This window comes from Cebidichthys violaceus, unplaced genomic scaffold (genome assembly GCF_023349555.1).
Source record: "Cebidichthys violaceus isolate CVI_PGR_0920_01 unplaced genomic scaffold, fCebVio1.0.p SCAF_65, whole genome shotgun sequence".
Taxonomy (NCBI): Eukaryota; Metazoa; Chordata; class Actinopteri; order Perciformes; family Stichaeidae; genus Cebidichthys; species Cebidichthys violaceus.
Genome location: NW_027176872.1, coordinates 740,065 through 758,885, shown reverse-complemented (window position 1 = coordinate 758,885; position 18,821 = coordinate 740,065). Strand labels below are relative to the sequence as shown.

Genomic DNA, 18,821 nt, shown 5'->3' with positions numbered 1-18,821 from the left:
AAGCTCCAGAGGTCTGATGGCCGACGCCGGAGCTCCGGCAAGTAGTGAGTTGCAGTAGTCCAGGCGGGAGATGACAAGAGCCTGGATAAGCACCTGCGCCATCTCATCAGTGAGGAAGGGGCGAATCCTCCTGATGTTGTAGAGAAGGAATCTGCAGGAGCGTGTAACCAATGCAATGTTTGCTGAGAACGACAGTTGGTCGTCCAGAGTCACACCCAGATTCCTCGCACTCCGAGTGGGCGTAACCACGGTATCATCAATGGTGATGGACAGGTCTCGGTGCAGGCAGCCCTTCCCCGGGAGGAACAGTAGCTCGGTTTCGTCCAGGTTGAGCTTCAGGTGGTGTGTCGTCATCCACTTCAAGATGTCAGCCAAGCATGCAGCGATGCGTGTCTCCACTTGAGTGTCACCGGGGGGAATGACAAGACCAGCTGGGTGTCATCGGCATAACAATGGTAAGAGAAGTCATGCGAGCGAATAACAGAACCCAGAGATGTTGTGTAGAGCGAGAAGAGACACACAGTTGTGACTTTAAAACAAACAGCAGTCCATCCCATTTATACAATGAGTTTAGGTTGGACAATAAGACAGACGCAGTAACCCTCGGAATCAGTTACATGACATTTGCCAGTTTCTGTTGTTCATAAGACGGTAACACTTTACATTTGAATTTGGTGGTACGTAGCTACAATAACTTTTTAAGTTCACACAAATGTTATGTTTTTGTCAACAATTCTAACTAATAGACATACCTGATATTATTACAACTGTGTTATACTGTCCTCCTGGTTTTACTATTGTCAGTAATTATCTGTTTACACAGCTCCACCTTCTCAAGAATTTCTTCCCCTGGACGCTCAAGTTAAAATGCTTTATATTTCTAACCATATATTTTAACCGGATGAAGGATTATAGTCATGAAACATCTGGATCCTCCAGGAAGTCCTTTTGTCCGCCGAACAGCGCTGGAGAAACGCAGCTTTTTTTTTACGTGAAACTGTTGGCAAGACACAACTGTTCTGTATCATGGCAGGCTGATGGAGACTACTGATGAAAGGAATAGTGCTGTCACAGTTCATCTCATTTAATCTGAGAAACATTTGATTTTCATGAGTTGTATTTAATCATGGTCAGGGATAAGGGAGGACTTACCTTGAGGTCATCATCACTTGTGTATTTGGTTGTCTCACTGCACCATTTGTGGGTTTTGATTGCTTATTTATCTAACATTTTATCTTTGGTAATTTGATGCAGACATGAAGCTTTGTATGGTTATGAAGAAAAAGCTATGATTTGGGCTGTTTTTTGTGGAATTGGGCAGGAAACCGGAATTCTGATCGGCAAACACTGTTACCGGGTACTTTACAAAAGAAGGATTGAGCCTCATGGATGGAGTTGTTTAGAAAAAACACTTTCTCTTCGGCATGACAGCTAACAGCCAGAAAGAGGAGCAAGCATCATAGCAACAGCCTTGAGAGTGACACATTGACTGGGTGCATTGTTTTCTGTATTTACATTTGATTAGGTAATAATGAATGCGACAGAACACTCATTATTACTCATTTGTATTATTCTTGTTTTTATTAAATATATCCTTGTTTTGATGTCCTTCATCTTAATGAAGAATATTAAATTTAACTTTCAATTAAAATGTTTGATTATTTCAAACATTTAACAACAACAGTGCAAACCCTATAAATGTATTACAGTGATTCAAATTAACTAACTTAACTGATAACAGAACATTCCATTTTCTCTATTACTAACATTACCTTGTTACTGTAGAGGGTCGAAAGAAACATCTGTTAGTATCGTGCCAACTCCTGACAGTTTAACCTGATTTGCTGCTACAGTACAAAACTCTGACACCGCCAACTTCAGGATGTGTTTAACTATTAGATAATAGATATTAGATAATCTGTCAAAAGATCATGACTATGTCACATGAAACAAACGCAACAAAAAAAACAACCACATGACTACATTTGGCTAGGTGTGGGTTTGACAAGACAATCCCATTATGACAGGGCAATCATACCTTATCATCCATGTAATACTGACACTGTTGCCAGCCCACACTATTATACATGTAACATAACTAAGGGATTAGCTAATGACCCAGTGTACACAAGCAGTGGCCTTACCCATCTCCACCTTTAGTACATGTTAGTTTTACAGGCAGTCGACTCACGCAATGCACTTAACATAAACTAAACCGCTTTTTGAAACAGGAGAGAGGTCATAGAAGGAACGCAGGCAGGGCCAGAGATTCACAGGGGGACATTTTGGTGTTAGTCGGGTGAAATTACATGTCTGTTGCCGTGGTAATTAATTTAATGAGGTATGTGATTGACAGAGAAGTTAGAAAACTGACTCCTGAATCTTGAATACAAAGTGCACCTGCCGGTGAAAATGCTTTCAGAGAAGACATTATCCTGTTCCTGCTAAAATACTTGAGTCATTTAATTTTATTAATGTCATTGAAGGTGAGTTATCTACAATATGTGACGATACATTCCCTTAAGCAGAGCAAAGGCCTAGTCCAAAAGCAGAGAGGTCGAAGCCTAGAGTGCAATAACAGACATAAGAAATACAACAAGGTCAATTCCTGTGTTAGCGGTCAAGTACGGTTACTTTTGCATCTTATTATCATATCATCTATAATGAAGACTAATAAAGAAGTGATTATTTCGACTTTTGTGTTAAAAAAAGAGTTTGAGTCAGCTTGAAATAGAATGCATGAAATTCTATGTCATCTTTGTATAACTGATGTGTATGTTATAAAATAAGCACTGCAAGTCAACAAGAGAGGACAGAGGATGGGAGGATGGGAGGATGGGAGGACAAGGGACTAGCGTGACAGCTTGACAATTTGAAGACATGACTTTTGTTGTCTGAGTGACACGATCAAACTCATCACATCTGACCTCGGCCGCTCCCAAGCTTACCATTATTCCAATAACCAGCCCACACAACAAACACAAGCACACCAATATTCAATATGCTTTTCTTTCAAGCAGAACTGAACGGTGGCGTGTGATTGTTTCTCTCTATATGTCACTATCTCTGCCCCACACTCCCACTTAGTATATAAATGTCCCTCCATCCTTCCCAGGGAAACACTCTCAAGGGCTGCTGCAGGTACAGTATGGATGCCTCTGGTGATAATAGTGGTGGTTGGGGTATTTCAACAGGGGATTACAGTATGACATTGGAATTTGGCTCATTTACTGAGAATCTTTACGTTTATGAAGTAAATGTTTATAGTATATGGAGTCCCCAGAAACTATGATTGTGGGTGATACAATTCAGTTCATCGCTTTGCTATCTATCTACTACAGGTAGTTTCTCAACAAACAAAAAGAAATGGTTGTTAAGCTTTGATGTTTTTAAGGTTCAAAGCTTTGTCCTAAAAGCATGGAAACGATTATTATTTCTCCATTATTTTGACTACACAGTGCAGTTTTTGTTAGTACTTTTTTGGGTGACATCACTTCACGCTTCATGAATTGAATTTAAAGCTGCAGGGCAATTCAGTTCAATTCATTTTTCTTAAATTAAGTACTTTATTATAAGATGCACATTTTTCAAATCTTTCTTTTATGTGATTTAATTGTCTTAACCTTATTTTACTTAAAATGAGAGAAGAACATTAATTTATTATTAGATTATGTATTATTTATAATTCATCCAGTTCAATTTGAAAACTGACAATAAATATTGTTGAGATATTATTCAACTGAACTTTCTTTATTTGATTTGACAGTCAGTTGTTGACAGACGTTAATACAACTATTCATAAATACTAAATCATAGCGCAAGTTAGACATCACTGTGATGTTCTGGACCTTTGCATGAGGAAAGTCTCTCTAACTGGACCTCGTTGAATTGGACATGAGCATCTGTATTCAATTAAAATTCCAAAAGGTCCAGATTGAGAAAATCTCCTCGTGCAAAGGTCCGGAACATTATAATAATATCTAACTTGCGCCATTTAGTGCCATATAGTAGCCTAGTAGTAGTAACAACGTCTCTGTGTAGTCAACAACTGTCAAATTTAAATAAAGACATCACACACATCAATTATATTTTAACAATTATTATTCTGTTTTCAAATTGAACTGGATGGATTATAAATAATACATAGAAATACATAAATAAATGTTCTTCTCTCATTTCAAGTAAAATAAAGGCTCCATCTAAAAATAAAATACACAAAAAATAACTTTTGAAAAACTTACATCTTATTAAAAAAAAGTGCTTGATTTTAGAAAAATGAATGAAAATTAAAGAGTGTGGCTGGAGTTAACTTTTGTTCTTCTCTTTTTGTTAACATCATAATGATCTGTCAACTTTATAATAAACAATCTCTTAACAATTGAACAGCTTTAACACCTCCTTTTCTCTTTCTTTCCCTCTTACATCCCACTCCATCTCTTTTTCTTGTTTAGTGAGAGAAGTGAGTTGTAGCTTGTCCTGCCAGGATTTTAAATCTGGGCTGGAATGGTGTCAGGGCTAGTCTCATGCACATATGAAGGTGCTCATTGGATATCCTGGAACGATATTTGTTTTTAATAATGTTCATAGTGGAAAAAGCTGCCTCGGTCGAAAGATTTGTGTTTGGTCTCATTGTGGCGTTTCACATTGGCGCTTAATGGCCACGGTCTCTGAACATATGAGACAGAGTGGTTTTGTAGCACCAGCAGGAAGAATGAACAAATACAAGTCCGTCCATTCTTTATTAAAAGCTCGGTTTTCGAGGTCCACTTTTCTCTTTTTAGAGCACGCCATGTTAACTTGCTTCTCCGACTTACTTCTCCCACTGCTCTCCGTCTCCCTCACTGTTCTCCGTCTCTCTCACTGCTCTCCGTCTCTCTCACTGTTCTCCGTCTCTCTCACTGCTCTCCGTCTCTCCGTCTCTCTCACTGCTCTCCGTCTCTCTCACTGTTCTCCGTCTCTCTCACTGTTCTCCGTCTCTCTCACTGTTCTCCGTCTCTCTCACTGCTCTCCGTCTCTCCGTCTCTCTCACTGTTCTCCGTCTCTCTCACTGTTCTCCGTCTCTCTCACTGCTCTCCGTCTCTCCGTCTCTCTCACTGCTCTCCGTCTCTCTCACTGTTCTCCGTCTCTCTCACTGCTCTCCGTCTCTCCGTCTCTCTCACTGTTCTCCGTCTCTCTCACTGCTCTCCGTCTCTCCGTCTCTCTCACTGTTCTCCGTCTCTCTTACTGCTCTCCGTCTCTCCGTTTCTCCGTCTCTCTCAATGGTGTCCGTCTCTCGCCTGTCTGCGTAATTTCATTCGACTCACGATGCATTTTGGAATAAACATTCGATTGGCTGAGTAGCGTCACGTGAGATTAAATTAATGCATGCAATTGGTCAGTGTGTTTCCTAAACTGCTGAATAAGTGCCGTAAAGGCCAAAAAAGATGCGCAGGTTAAAACATTAGCGCCCGCCAAAATGTATGATTCTCAATTATATGTCCGGGTCCGGATAGGACAGCGTCTGGGTCCGGATCCGGACCGCGGTCCGCCAATTACCGACCCCTGATTTAGTATATATGAATAGTTGTATTAACGTCTGTATGTAGTCAACAACTGACTGTCAAATCAAATAAAGAATGTTCAATTGAATAATATCTCAACAATATTTATTGTCAGTTTTCAAATTGAACTGGATGAATTATAAATAATACATAATCTAATAATAAATTAATGTTCTTCTCTCATTTCAAGTAAAATAAGGGATGCATTTAAGATTAAATCACATAAAAGAAAGGTTTGAAAAATGTGCATCTTAAAATAAAGTACTTAATTTAAGAAAAATGAATTGAACTGAATTGCCCTGCAGCTTTAAATTCAATTCATGAAGCGTGAAGTGAAATCTACGATATTATATTCTTCTCATCTTCTAAAAGGAGAAATTTGTGTGCAGAGACTTTATCTGTGGTTATTGAAACCACTGTTTCAGCTCTGTTCCTCTCTCTGTTAACATCATTGTTAGGAAGTGAATGAATGTATTAGGATTCTGATCATATTGGGCTCTTAGATTTATTTTCTGTTCCTTCATTTCAGATGTGAGTGGGTACGTTTGCTCAAAATATGTATGCTTTGTCTTGTAGTGGCGTTTCACATTACAGCTTTTAATAATCGCCACGGCCTCTGAACATATAAGACATCCTGTTTTGAACTGGCCGTTGGAAGAATGAACTTAGAAGAGTCTGTCCATTTTTGGTTAAGGACTGTGGTCAATCTGTCCACATTTCTCTTTTTGGAGAACGCCATGAGAAATTACTTCTGACTCACATACTATTCTCCAACTACTCGGTCTCTCGCCCCGTCTCCTTGTGTGTGTAAATCTCACTCGAGTCGGGAAACTTATCGGAATACACATATTTGATTGGCTGAGCAGCATCATGTGATGTGATTTACAATGCATTTAATTGGGCGGTTTGTTTCCTGGACCACTGAACGAGTACCGTAAAAGCTAGAAAATCCAGTTAAAATAGAAGCGCTCCATCAAAATGTAATAATTCTCAATTTTCTATCGGTTGTAGGTCCAGGTCCAGATGCTACGGTGTCTGGGTCCGGACTCAGACCGCGGCCCGCCTATTAGTGACCCCTGTTGTAGACCCTTTTGTCTGCTTCTCTCTCCGAATGAAACTTCTTCAGTGCGTGCAGTTAGTGACAGTTTGGGCTCCATGGTAGCTTTGACAGCATGTTGAAAGTAGATGCTAACATCAATCTGATTCTTCTAGCGTGATATTGAAATGCTTCTGGACCATGTTTACAGTAGTCCATTACAGCAGTCTAGGGACCTGCTTTATGCAAAATAAATTTAATTGAATTATATCTATCTGCCTCTATTATCATACTCAGTGCTTGAGTCCTCATTATGTAATATTATGTATTTTGGTTTAAAACATTTTACCATTGTATATGTCTCTCTTTCTCCATCAGCTATGGAAATAAAGCCTCTCTCGGTGTGTTTGGCTGTCTGTGCGGCACTCTTGGCAGGTATTACAGTAGGGAGGCTGGCAATATTAAGGCTCGCTCTTTAGTCATGCATTACTTAATTAATGCAAAATCTCTTCTCTCTTCTCCAGTATGTCATGGTTGTTCTACAGGAAAGGAGTTCATCACCACATTTCTTCCTAACTTCCAGGAGACTCATCAAAAAGATCACAAGCTCCACGTGGTTCTGACTGCTCAGGGCTCTGAAGCCAATGTTCACATACAGGTTAGAACTATGTTAATTCAAGGAAGGGCAAGAAGAGCCAGTCTGTTTTAATGAGACTCATGAATGTTTAACCAATCCAGACCTATTGATCTGCAGGTAGCTTCATTGAAGTTCGACAAACAGCTGACACTCTCTGCAGGTGAAAGCCACTGGGTTTCTCTACCATCTGGAGCCGAGCTGCAGAAGCAATTTGTCACTGCCAACTCAGCGGTTCGAATCTCATCTAGTGCTGCGATCTCTGTGGTCTCTTTCAATCGTCGCTTTGCCACGGGAGATGGCACGGTGGTTTCCCCACTCGAAGAGCTGGGTACTGACTACATTGTGTTCACACCCAACGCCAAGGGGTCCATGGACAGTCTATTTGCTGTCGTTAATGGCAATAACCAGAACCGGATCACCATCACACCTAATGCCAATGCTAGGCTAAGAGGCAAGATTATTTGGCGTCGTGGGAAGGCGGTGACCATTAACCTGGCACCCTACGCATCCTACCTTGTACGAGGTAGGACAACTTTGACAGGCATGCGGATCCGGTCCGAGCAGCCTGTAGCTGTCTTAGCAGGCCACCAGTGTCTGACGATGGGTTCGAAGTGCGAACATGTGTATGAACAGCTCCCCGCTGTGGCAAACCTGGGTAAAGAATACATGGTACCCACGACCAGCAGCTGTAAGGCCACCAACTTTGCAATGATAGTAGCGGTTGAAGACAACACCGAGTTGACACTGCCCAGTGCCCGACGCTCAAGGAAACAGTTGAGTTCAATATTAATCATTGTAATATACTGTTGAAGCTACAGCCAAGGCTATTATTGTCTGTCTTTCTGTCCACCTTTCCATCCAACACTGTCTCCTAAAAAATTACGTTCCCATACAACTAAACTGCATTCCTAATCAAATTTCAAGGGAAATATATTTAATCCTGATTACAGTCCCAGCTTTTTAACTTTAACACTTAGTTATTAATGTTTTTAATTAAGACAAAACGTTTCAGAAGACTACTAAGCGACTTGGTTATGTTTAAGCAACAAAACTAGGTTAGGTTTAGTAAAATATCATGGTTTGGCTTAAAATGAGTAAGCTGTGGACGTAAATTCAAATAAGTCAACATTGACTTTTTGTTTTACAAGGGGACACAAACTGCAGCCTCCTGGGTGCGAGTCCTGTGTTGATCCATCTATCAGTTCCACGCCAACCTCCTTTCTGTGAAGACTTGTGTCAACTATGATTGGAAACGTATATTTGATATGTCAAACAGACACAGAATTCAGAAGAACATACCTGTCCCTTAAAACACAATTGCTTGTAGGCCTATGTGTTGCCAAAATGGTGACGGTTTTTAGCTTTCGTTTTGTCTGTTTTGTCTGTGTATCATGCTATCATTCAATTATTTCATTCAAACTGGGAAAAAAACGTGTTAGAATCCTTTTTTGGGGGTTTGGTGGGCTTTAAAAAAAGAAAAATTACAGCGTCTTTTCTTGTTATTGTCTTTTCATGGGTGGATGGAGTCTCTCAGTTCTCATGAAGATAGTTCAGTTGTTAATCACTTCATCTTAAAATTGTCTGTGGTTTGGTCAGCACATATTTGACCACCTATTATCACAGGATCAAAATGCCATAGTTGGGTCAACTCCATGACAACTGAGCAAACTTCATCCACTGATGAAGGTCACAGCAAAATTTCCAGTAAGTGGACCTTTAATATTTGTCAAACAAATGACCCTTCCTTAAGTCCTGTCCCCTTGAAAGCATACTGGCCAATCATAGTGTACCATTACAGAGCTTGATTAAGTGTTGCAATATATATATATATATATATATATATATATATATTTATTATTATTATTTTTTAAAATATAGAATCAACTCAAGCCAGGCCATCGGGAGTTCTCCCACTGCTCCCGATGGACATTCTGGCCCTGTCAGTGAGTGCAGTTAGTGACAGTGTGGGCTCCATGGTAGCTCTGACAGCTTGACGGAGCGGCAGTGCAGGGCCTGGCTTAGCAAAGGGTCAATTATTTAATATGTTCCATCTTGTACTGGCTATATTATAAGAGGCATATCAATATGTTATAAATGTTTTTCCTCGGTTCAAAACTTGAACTACACTTATCTAACGAAGTAAACATATCTCCACCAAAAGGAGGCTGAGGAGGCTGAAGAAGCTGAGGACAGCTGGGCTCGCCATCCTCAGACTGCCCTCAAAACAGCCACTGGTTGTCAAGAGCAACAAGAAAGTTATGGTGCTGCTTATCAGCAACAACAGACCATATGACCCTTTTCTAATAACGCTGACCCCTACTTCCAAGCTTGCCACCAATTGGGCTGTGGAGACAATGGATGGACTTCAAAGCACTATTGCTATTCTGTCAGAGACGGAGGGGGCCGGCAGTGTGAAGGTGTGTGTGAAGAAGGGACAGTGCCACTCACCTAAGTGGAGCAGGCTCCTGTCGGATAAGCAGTGGGTCTGGTCCAACTTTCCAGTGGGGACAACGCAGAGTCATGTGACTGTGGAAGGGGACGCCCGTATGGCAGTCTACGCCTACGGTGGTAGTATAAGGCATGGATATGGCATTGCTGGAGTTTGTTCTGAAGGTACACACATTTAGATCTCTTTACACACACACACACACACACACACACACACGCACGCATAAAACGGAAGAAGTATAGGACCACATTGACATTTTGTTTGGACTTAAGTGTTTAAAGTCAGAATTCAGAGAATAAAGTTAGAATTCTGAGTTCAAAGAAGACTAAAAACTAAACTCAGAAATCAAATACACTTTTCACATGTTGAACTAATATTCTTCCGTACAGTTTATTTATGGCTGAAAGTGAAAAGATATAGTAATACATTTAATGATGACACAATAACACATATCTGCTTTGGTGTTGCATGTATTTCTATATGAGGTGTTTGTATTTCCTACAGACACCCTCCCTCCTCCACCTCCCACGGATCCCTGTGAACAGGTGAAATGTCGTGTGAAGGAACGGTGTGTGAAAGGAGAATGCGTCCATGTTTCTACGGCAACCTGCCGTGCAGTCGGTGACCCCCACTACCTGACATTTGATGGCCGACGCTATGACTTCCAGGTAGGGTTGGGACGGCTTTACCAATCATCACCAGCTATTCACTATAGAGTATATCTCTATTTTAACTTGTTACATTCTATTGAGGCCGACAGGGACACACTGGACAGAGACCAACTCTCATAAACCGAACTTCAACGAGGAGCATCCACATAAAATGTGGCGTAACTCATCTTTGAAAACGCCGCTGTAGAAGCAATGTTCCTTAACTAGCAAACAAAAGCACAACTGAATTAGGCTTCTAAAGTGTCATGTAGGAGTAGGACAATATGACATGTACAGTGAGCTGATTTATAGGCCGGTAGATGGGAGTGCTGCTAAAGCACACACCACACCTAGAAACCAACCAGTTGTAGTACGGCATGAAATTATGAACAATACGATGGCCGACGCCACAATACACATCACCGTGTATATGTATATCTGTGGTGCAGTTTTTGTATGCACACACATACATCTGTGCCAACATTATGCTCAAAGCTTTTCTTAGCTTAATTTTCAGGTGATTATGAGAATGATTATGAGATTAAGGCCGCGTTCACACCAGCCTTGTTTAGTCAACGTTGAACCAAACCCCGGAGCGTTTACCACTTTGGTGCGTTTTTTTTAGATTGGTGTGAACGACAGACTCAAACTCTGGTGCGGAACAAACAACCACTCTCTGGTCCGCCTCGGCGGGTGGTCATGGACCCCTGTCAAAGTGAACTCTGAATATCCGCTGCGAATACCATGTTAACCAATCACAGCAAGCATACCATTTATTTATTATTAATGTCATTACCTTGGATAAAAAGGTTTTCCTTTTCCTGTTTTGGTGACTGCTGAACTAGTAGCCTATTTTCGTCTGTGCTACCACTTTTGTGGAAGTTAGTCAGGAAGTGTAATAACATACTGACCTGTCACGCGTTCACGTCATCATAACATAAGCATACCTTGCACAAAAAAAATAATTAGTTCTGGTAACGCGACATTACTTAAATCAATAACTGTAATACAATATCTTTTTTGTAAATTGTAATGTCTTACACTACTCGTTACTTGGGAATAATATTACAGTGCCCAACACTGTTTACTAACTGAATGTGATGAATATACTGTTTCTCAGACCACAGATGAGACAATAGTTCGCTAACTAGCGCATCCCCGAGGTCCCGCTGCCTCACTCTCCACTGCTAGGAGACTACTTCGATGGTAGTGAAGCAACTCATTTAGAGGGATCCCTGCCGCTGGCCACCAAACAGCTCATTTTCTGTAACCTGCGTAGCACAAAAGCATGGTGGAATTAGCAAGCTAGCTAACAAGCTAAGCGCTAAATGGGTAGAATGTAACATCTTTGCTTCAACCACAAACCCCTGTCACAACGTAGGAAAGCACATCACACACATCAAGGCAACTGTTGAGCCATACCAGGAGAAGACATCTCCATCACATGACATTTGTTAAGAATTTCTGAACTGTTTGAGTTTTGCCTTTGTGAACGCAAACCATACCAGTTGGAAAATTTAAAGAATGTATCATCATTGCATTGGCACGATTTAGGAACCGGACTTTAATGTCATGTCATAGCGATACATTGCCTAATCGGACATGCCTCAAAACTTACATTATACCGTGTGGAGCCTTTTTTAAACCGTGTGACATTCAAAGAACCTTCAAGATTGCTGTTACTGCATAGAGCAAATTGCCTTTAATCGGCACTACATCAGGTTTTGTTTTTTAAAAAGTCGCCCTTTTTTCTTTGTGATATGGAGTGCCAATATTTTTTATAATTAGACTTTGCTTCAGTTGGCCAATCACATTCATCTTTTCTTTCAGGGTACCTGCACTTACATTATGACAACAGTTGCAAAGACGGCATCTGACCTTCTGCCTTTCACTGTGACGACCACGAACAACCACCGAGGTAACCGTCGAGTTTCATACGTGAGGACCGTAACTGTCAGTGTTCACGAGCAGACCATTATCATCGGCAGTCAAAGAGGACAAGTACAGGTAACAGATCTGCTGGCATCTACTGTAACAAGCAGTGAATGTAATAATCAATGTTCAAATATTAAGGCAATCTTCATGAGAGTAACAAACTATACTACATATTCATACAAAACAACCTTATTAGTCAGATTTTTCACGTTTAAGGGTAAGTTCATTAGTAGAGTTCTGCTCAGTCAGCAAAAGACTTTCATCAGCATTTTAGAACATCTGGCTCAAGAAATTTTAGATAATGAAAAGGGAACAGCTCAAACTAAATGCTTTTGTTTTAATAATAATTTCTTATTGCAATTTTAAACACACAAAGTCAATGGGATTCTACAGAGAGCTGAAGTCCAGCCACCCTCCGAACTAGCCTCTGTTTCATTTGCTACACAATCCTTTACTTGTTTTGGGGACAGTTCACCCCAAAATTAAAAATACATATTGTTACTCTTACTTGTAATGCTATTTATGTATTTATCAATCTAGATACTTTTCATGCGAGTTTGCTAGTTTTGAAGATATTGGCCCTAGTGATGTCTGCCTTCTCTTCTCTTTTCAACTTTGTGCATATGCAGTGTTACAGACAGTTTGTTCTAATCAGTGTTTTGTTATTACCTTCAGGTGAATGGAGAACTTCAGTACTTGCCTGTCAGTTTGTTGGACGGCAAGGTCTCTGTAAAGCAGAGTGGAATCTACGCTGTACTCACCACTGACTTTGGCCTGACTGTAAAAAATGACTGGAACATGAGGCTATACATCACAGTGCCATCTTCCTACTATCAACACCTCGGAGGCCTCTGTGGAAACTACAATGGAGACAGGAGCGATGACCTGCCTGAACCAAAAGGTGAGGACGGGGACATAAAAGGATAAAACTGTAGGAGGCGAGATGGTTGGGTGCAAAGAATTGCCTAATGTGGCCGAAATGTAATTGCCAATATCTAATAGAGGTGGAAAGTACACTTTCTTCCGAAAAGTGTTGAATTGGTGAACAGTGCCAGGTAGCATGGAGGGAGTGATGGAGGGAGCTGCATCAAGAGACTCTGGCTGTCATGATAGACTGTAGATAAAAAGGGGAAGTAGTCACTGGGACGTCATTCATTGGTTTGTGGACTGGAACCTTAGGTTTGCCATTTTGCCTGTCGCAATCTTGGTTTTTGGCCATCGCAATCTGGAATTTTGAATGCGCCAACTTGGTTTTTGGCCATCAACCGCTTGGTTTTTGGCCTCGTCATCTTGGATTTTTGTCATTCATGGTTTTTCGCTGCATCAACTTGTTTTTTGGTTACCGCCATCTTGTTTTTTTGCAACCAAAATTGACACAAGAAGGTGGGGCTGAGTACAACTGAACACTAAATAAGGCGTATTTATGTTACAATTAGATTTCGTAAACTGAAACACACTGAAAGGGTTAAAGTTCAAGGATAAAAACTCGCACAGCTCCCAGACTGGACAACGCAGACCTGTCAATCACAAGGTAGCCACGCCTTACTTTAATTTAAATGAGAATATAGTCTACTCAATGAACATCATGCCTCCCTGATGGCGTTATTAGTTGTAACCTCCATATGAGTGCAGTGCAGCGCCGGCCATGAGCTAGCCAGTGGGGCAAGTTCATTTGCACTAACATGCACTAACATGCATTAACAGCACGCTTTTGTTTGATGTTATATTAATGTTCTGAATATCACATAGCAAACCTTTAAAAGAAGTTATGCCAAAATAATTTAGATCCAAAGTTTTGAGTTTGGCTGAACGCCAGTCATTAAATTGCTCACTCACCCGTCCAAGTCCAAATTTGTATTTATTTACATGCTTTTCTGCATATTGCTTTCTGTTCTCTTGCAGGCTCCAGTCTCTCTGCTGTGCTGAAGATGATCCAGAAGTGGAAGACCGATACGTCCGATCTGTTCTGTAATGATAACTGTGCCGGTCACTGTCCCACTTGTTCAAAAGAGCAGCAGGCCCACTTCAGCCGTCCCAATCTCTGTGGGATTCTGACAAAGTCAAATGGGCCATTTTCAGCCTGCCACAATAAGGTCGACCCCTCTACGTACCTGGAGAACTGTGTCTACGATGTCTGTGTCACTAAAGGTGAGCCAATATTTAAAGATGTTTTCGGGGCAGAATGCACTAAAAATATGACATAAAAAATCTGGAGACAATGCAAATTGTTTGAAGCCATGCTGTCATGAGTTCCTGTGATATCAATGTGTCTGTGTGTTTGTCCAGGTGCCAAACAGGTTCTCTGTGATAACCTGAAGAGTTATGCTGATGCCTGCCAGTCAGAGGAAGTGAAAATCGACCCTAATTGGAGAATGGTTACCAAATGCTGTAAGTTGCCAAGCTAAATATTTTTCCTTTGAAGTGCTATAATTTATCATGAACCATTCAGTGAGGTTCTGGCGGAGTGTGGCAGTAGAAAGCTACAGCAAAAGGAGTGAGTGACTGCACGTTGCCTATATGGATGAAAGAAGGAATGGAGATTAAAATTTTGATGTGGCGTCATAAATACACTTAATGTTAATCTAAATGTTAACATGGCACACAGATTTAAAAAGGATGGTGACCCCTGTCTTACATCCGTCAGCCACCAGACAATCTAATATTTACCTCAAGACATTATCTGAAAATATTGAAGTATGACACCTATACAGAAAGTTATATTTTCTTTACCTGAGGTTGGTGTTGGAGGAAATGGGGTCTTTCAAATCTTAAGTGGTCACCTAAAGGGCTTTTGTGTCGCAATAATAATGTTTTTTCCCACCTCCTCCAGCCATGCTGATGTTCAAACTAGATTATGGAAACACAAACTACAGGTCACTGAAAATCTGTTAAACTAACATATTGACATTGTTAAATAATTGTAAGGTGTTGGGTTATTGGTTTAGACAGAGTATTGGTTCTCACTGATAAGAACAATGATCTCCAACACCCCCCCCCCCACCCCCCCCCCCCCAGTCCTTTCTTGCCCCAAAGGTAGCCATTATGAGGCGTGTGGTTCCGCCTGCCCTGCCTCCTGCACATCCCCTGACACCGAGAAGCTGTGCAAAGCCCCCTGTGTGGAGGGGTGCCAGTGTAATGAAGGATGGGTGCAAAGTGGAGACAGGTAACAAACAAACAGTCTTTAGTTATTTAATATTTGGTGGATTCTATGCATAAATAACAACAATTTGCCAGGTTATGTTAAGCTATTCAATATTCATACCAAGACCAATATTCATTGGTTTGAGTAGTTTTGAGTTTGCTGTCCCATGATCACGCATTGATTAACCAAAACAGCTGAAAACAGCCTTTCCAAAAGAAACAGGCTCTTTGTGATCTTGACATAACCTAAAATGTCTTCTAGTTCTTTGGAAACCAGCCAGCAGAAGGCTACTGCTCAAAAAGTGATGTTTTGAGATCATGATTCTGAGCCTGTAGAAATGGAGTGTGTTACACCGCCCCGGCCTCCCAAAAATGACGCTCACATACAACTTAATTGCATTGTCAATTGCAGTTTGAAGGAAATGTATTTTCTCCCTGATTACGTTTGTTTTATACATATCACAAATGCATTTCTAACAACACAGGACTTAGCTTAAATAACCTAACAAACTTACTTATTTTAAGTCAAACCGTGTAATTTTACTGAACCTAACCAAGTAGTTGTGATGTGCTTTGTGTTGTTCACAACGTTAACCATACGTTTAAAAACTGCAAAAGTTGTGCAGAAAATAACGCCCATGTGACGTTTCAAGGACTCTGGGTGTTAATGCGTCACAATAAAACATCTTTTGTTAGTCTACTCAGGAGAACAACCTGCCTGATGTCAACAATAACATTTCAGCAAAAATATACCTGAAATATTTGTGGACATCAAGTGAAGTGTGCTAGCAGCACTAAGCCATAGAAGACAAGAACACAGGCAAGGTTTCATGTGTATGTACTGTTTATTTAATAATTGTGTGTGTTTGTTTCAGATGTGTTCCTCTGCATAGCTGTGGATGTCAGTATCAGGGCAGATATTACCCATCAGCCACCACTTTCTGGGGTGATAACACCTGCACCACCAAGTGTAAATGCGATAAAGGGAAAGCCAAGGTTGGTGTGTGTGTGTGTGTGTGTGTGTGTGTGTGTGTGTGTGTGTGTGTCCGTTACTCAAGACCCCTGTGCCATCACAATTACTGTGTGCTGTTCTTGTTTTCGTCTCTTTCACTGTGATCTGATATTCTGTTATCTCATTCTGCTGAAGTGCAAACCAGTCACCTGTAGGAAAACTGAGCACTGTGCCATGAAGGGCGGTGTCCGGGACTGCTACCCAGCATCCCACGCGACATGCCAGGGCTCCGGAGACCCCCACTACCGCAACTTTGATGGACGCCGGTTTGATTTCCAGGGCACTTGCTCTTACACCCTGTCTCAAATCACCAAGGGATCAGACCAGGACCTGGAGCCGTTCCAAGTGCTGGTCCAAAATGAGAACAGAGGCCGCAACAAGGCTGTGGCCTACACCAAGTCCGTCTCTCTCATTGTATTTGGTAACATCACCGTCAGCATGAGTCGGGCCAGTATGGGGGAAATGCTGGTAAGATTGATCTGTCTACAGTACTTATCCCTAGTCTTCCTTACCAATCCCTCTATAGTGTAGTTACAGTAGACTACTGCCGTATGGGACAATTTTAAATTTCAGGACTTTGCAAATTTTTAACAATGAGCTAGCAGCCAGTAGTTGATGACATGACTGTGGTGCCCATGTTGAGTTGGGGGGGGGGGGCAACCTAAGAACCCAACAAAAAAAGAATTTAATATGTTCTTCATCTGGAACGAGTCATTTCTGCGCCGTAAATGTTAGCTAAAGCAAAGCACATTTTAAAAGAACAATCACAGAGTGTATCTATTGCCTCCACACAGCTCTCAACATGGTAACAGCTCAGCCAGCAGCTAAGGGTGCTAACGGAGCAAGTAGTGGCGTGGTGTAGGTTTATAGGTTGACATGGGCAACCAAACCCAACAAAAAATCATTGGTGCTTCCGAAATCGCACAGCATGCAGTAGATACTATGTGTATGTAACATTCAACATTCTTTTGTGTGAATAAACAGCTAGTTTGTATCTTTTGGGACACTGAGCTGTAATTATAACATCACTTCCAGAGAGCCTCCTTGCCAGTTGTAGCCGCGTTACCATGGTAACCCATGCCAACCTCCCGTAACCAAATCATGATTTGTGAGGTCTGAACTAATTTCAAATTAATCCTAGCAAAGGGAGATTTTATACTTACACTCAACCGCCGTTGTCTGTTGCGAACGTTTTCTTCATTACCGCATTGCATTGTGGGATATGTGTAGTTTCCATTATTGGCATTCTGTAATATTTTACTGGATGTAGTATGCAAATCACATACTATTGGTTTCCATGCTAAGATTCTGGACGGATTAGTAAACAACATGTTAATATGGAATTTCAGACACAGCACATGTACATTTTCATGTTCTTAATCAATAACTAGTAATTTCTGGGCTGTAAATATTATCTAAAGCAGGGGTGTCAAACTAATTTTCACTCTGAGCCACATCAGCATTATGGTTGCCCTCAAAGGGCCAGTTGTAACTGTAAGACTGTATATATGTAACTACTGTTATATATATATATATATATATATATATATATATATATATATATATATATATACATGTTATTCTGTACATGTGTACCTCAGGTGAACAGTCAGTCAGTGAACTTGCCTTACTCCACTGAAGACAGCAAGCTCTCCTTGTTCCGACGTGGCTACTTCGGCTTTGTTAGGACATATTTTGGTTTGACGCTCAGGTTCAACTGGAAAAGCCACGTCAGCTTGACTCTACCCAGTTCATACTCTTCTGCTACAGGCGGTAAGTTGGGGGGTTGTTTGGTTAACTCAAATATGTTTCAGCAATCAACATGTGACGGCAGCACTTTGGAGAAATACGATTTATGGCAGTTTATGGCAGCAGTTTAATCACTGGGGCCTGTATTAAGAAGCCCAGGGTAGATCACCATGGCAACCGGGTTGAGTCAGGATGGAAACCTATGCTGCATGGCTAACCTGTTAACCTGCTTCAAGAGGACCAGGTCAAAAACTGTCAACATACTAAATACTGCCTACTGAAGGCATTTACATGCGTATTCTATCAGTGCATCTCAGGCCGCTATGTGGCGATTGTTGGAAATAAAAGTATACCTGTACACTCTGACAGCTTCCTACTCTTAACTATTCTAAATGCTCTAACTGTGACTGCTGTGGTTGTTGCTTGTTTCTCTGTGTCAGGCTTGTGTGGAAATTACAATGGAAAACCTGACGATGACTTACTGAAACCTGATGGCAGCCAGGCTAAAAACGTGAACGCCTTCGGAGACAGCTGGAAGGTGAGAATGGGGAACTTTGTGAGAACAATTGACCTGAGAAACACACACAGGTGAAAACAGTTAGAAGCAGAAAGCGGGCACAGTTGTACACATTGTGTGTGCAGCTCCATCTCCAGCTCAATACAGCAGCTCCA

The 18,821-nt window shown here is 41.1% G+C and overlaps 1 protein-coding gene across 1 annotated transcript in view; it reads left to right on the top strand.

The window, feature by feature from the left end:
- Positions 1-396: 396 nt before the first annotated feature.
- Positions 397-18,821, top strand: part of LOC137890479 (IgGFc-binding protein-like) — a 36,329-nt gene continuing 17,904 nt past the window's right edge. The window contains exons 1-15 of the mRNA XM_068734566.1: positions 397-455; positions 6,955-7,011; positions 7,101-7,234; positions 7,331-7,986; positions 9,375-9,826; positions 10,167-10,330; positions 12,143-12,319; positions 12,923-13,148; positions 14,150-14,395; positions 14,534-14,635; positions 15,263-15,410; positions 16,264-16,384; positions 16,536-16,868; positions 18,002-18,173; positions 18,590-18,687. Coding sequence (XP_068590667.1) covers positions 419-455; positions 6,955-7,011; positions 7,101-7,234; positions 7,331-7,986; positions 9,375-9,826; positions 10,167-10,330; positions 12,143-12,319; positions 12,923-13,148; positions 14,150-14,395; positions 14,534-14,635; positions 15,263-15,410; positions 16,264-16,384; positions 16,536-16,868; positions 18,002-18,173; positions 18,590-18,687 — 3,123 coding nt within the window. The 5' untranslated portion in view covers positions 397-418. The remainder of the gene's footprint in view (positions 456-6,954; positions 7,012-7,100; positions 7,235-7,330; positions 7,987-9,374; positions 9,827-10,166; positions 10,331-12,142; positions 12,320-12,922; positions 13,149-14,149; positions 14,396-14,533; positions 14,636-15,262; positions 15,411-16,263; positions 16,385-16,535; positions 16,869-18,001; positions 18,174-18,589; positions 18,688-18,821) is intronic.